A 1,625-nucleotide genomic window follows, 5' to 3' on the forward strand; every position below is an offset into this window, starting at 1 on the left:
AAAAAAAAAAAATAAAATAAATAAATAAGTAAATAAAATGATTGTTAAGAAAAAATAGGAATGCTGTGAGATAGCGTTTCAGACAGTGGTGCAAAAAGGTGGGAACAGATGTCATTCCATCCAAGGTAAGCCACAGAGCAAAAGAAGGGGAGGCACTAGGCTGGGACCAGTTAACTCTTTAAGTGCTGGACTGTGTGGAGGTTCGAGAAAATAGCTCTTATGACAGGTTAGGGATCCTGGGTGGCAATCCAATGGCCCTCAAACTGTATTTATTTGGTAACCAGAATGAACACACAGCAATCTTTGCTAACAATTATGATCACCTAAACATGGACCCCATGCATGCCATGTAAAAACTTGCCTTGTGGTACCTATCTTCTGTGATAGACTCTGGAAAAGCTGCCTATGAGAGGCAGAAGGTTAAGAGAGAGTACAGCATAACAATCGCCTTAAAATTCAGTGAAGTCAATGAAATCTGTCATCAATCAAGGCTTGCAGTTATTTATTTATTTATTTTTTACTTATTTGTTTATTTTTACCTCGAGGGCTGTTAAGTGAAGCGTCCGAGGCTTTCCCACCGTCTCCGCAGTGACTTTGGTCAAAGGGAAGGCACTGGTCACCTGTTCCTGCTACCACTTCAAAATTCTTAGAGAGATCTTTTGTTTCCACGAGAGATTTCAGTTTGTAGACTTTTCGAGTATTGGTGTCTGATAGGTAGAGTGATTCAGACATAGGGTCCATAGCCAGATAGTACTTGTGTGCAGGGCTTGTGCTAAGGAAGAGAAAAACATAAGTTACTAAAAGCAATTTGTTCAACGTGGACCCCAGGAGTCTGTCTTTTGTCATAAATGGAAAAACATCATACGAGGTAAAAGAATTTATGTATCTTCCTGCTTATGTACCAAGGGTCTAGACACATGTTTGTTTTTCTGATAATGTGTCCAGGCTTGTGAGAATCCAATGCATCCTGCCAACCTATAATGATTCTGACATTTCGATACTGTACATTTGAGAGTAGAGAGAAACAGAAAAGAAAAATAACCGAGGAGATACTTTTTATAGACTGTTACCTATTTACCAGCTGGACGATTGACTGTGTCACTGTCTCCTCAAGCTCACCAAATTCAGCACAAGCATTCTTTTTTTTCACTTCCATCCCCATCCCTCATACACTTACTCCTGTTTTAGACTTTGGGTTTTCTTTGAGGATGCTGCCATTTTCCTCTATGCCTGTTGTCAATTAAAATGGTTTTCAAGCTAGAGGACTGTTGATCTCCAAGAGGTGTGTAAGAGATAGAGGTGTGTAAGAGATACACTGTCAAACTTCCAAATCCTGTCTTTGAACTAATCAACACTTCTTTTTTGTTGTTGTTTTGATAGATACCATGAACAAAGCACATTTGGGGAACAATGGGTTTGTTATACCTTATAGGTTAGAACCCATCATTTAGGGAAGGCAAGGCAGAAGAAACTGAGGGCAGGAAACTGGAGGCAGAAACTGAATCAAAGATGGTGGATGAGTGCTGTTTACTAGCTTGCTCTCCATGCACTCAGCCTGCATTCTTTTTTTAGATATTTTCTTTATTTACATGTCATACGATACCTCCTTTCCCAGTTTCCCCTCC

At 39.8% G+C, this 1,625-nt stretch overlaps 1 protein-coding gene across 7 annotated transcripts in view; it reads right to left on the reverse strand.

Annotated features, from left to right (window-relative positions):
- Tenm1 (teneurin transmembrane protein 1) overlaps nt 1-1,625 on the reverse strand; it is an 803,700-nt gene that overhangs the window by 96,753 nt on the left and 705,322 nt on the right. For all 7 annotated transcript variants that reach the window (XM_031355201.1, XM_031355294.1, XM_031355365.1 and 4 more), the window contains one exon: nt 540-772. In XM_031355201.1, the coding sequence (XP_031211061.1) occupies nt 540-772 (233 nt within the window). The remainder of the gene's footprint in view (nt 1-539; nt 773-1,625) is intronic.

This window comes from Mastomys coucha, chromosome X (assembly GCF_008632895.1).
Source record: "Mastomys coucha isolate ucsf_1 chromosome X, UCSF_Mcou_1, whole genome shotgun sequence".
Classification (NCBI taxonomy): Eukaryota; Metazoa; Chordata; class Mammalia; order Rodentia; family Muridae; genus Mastomys; species Mastomys coucha.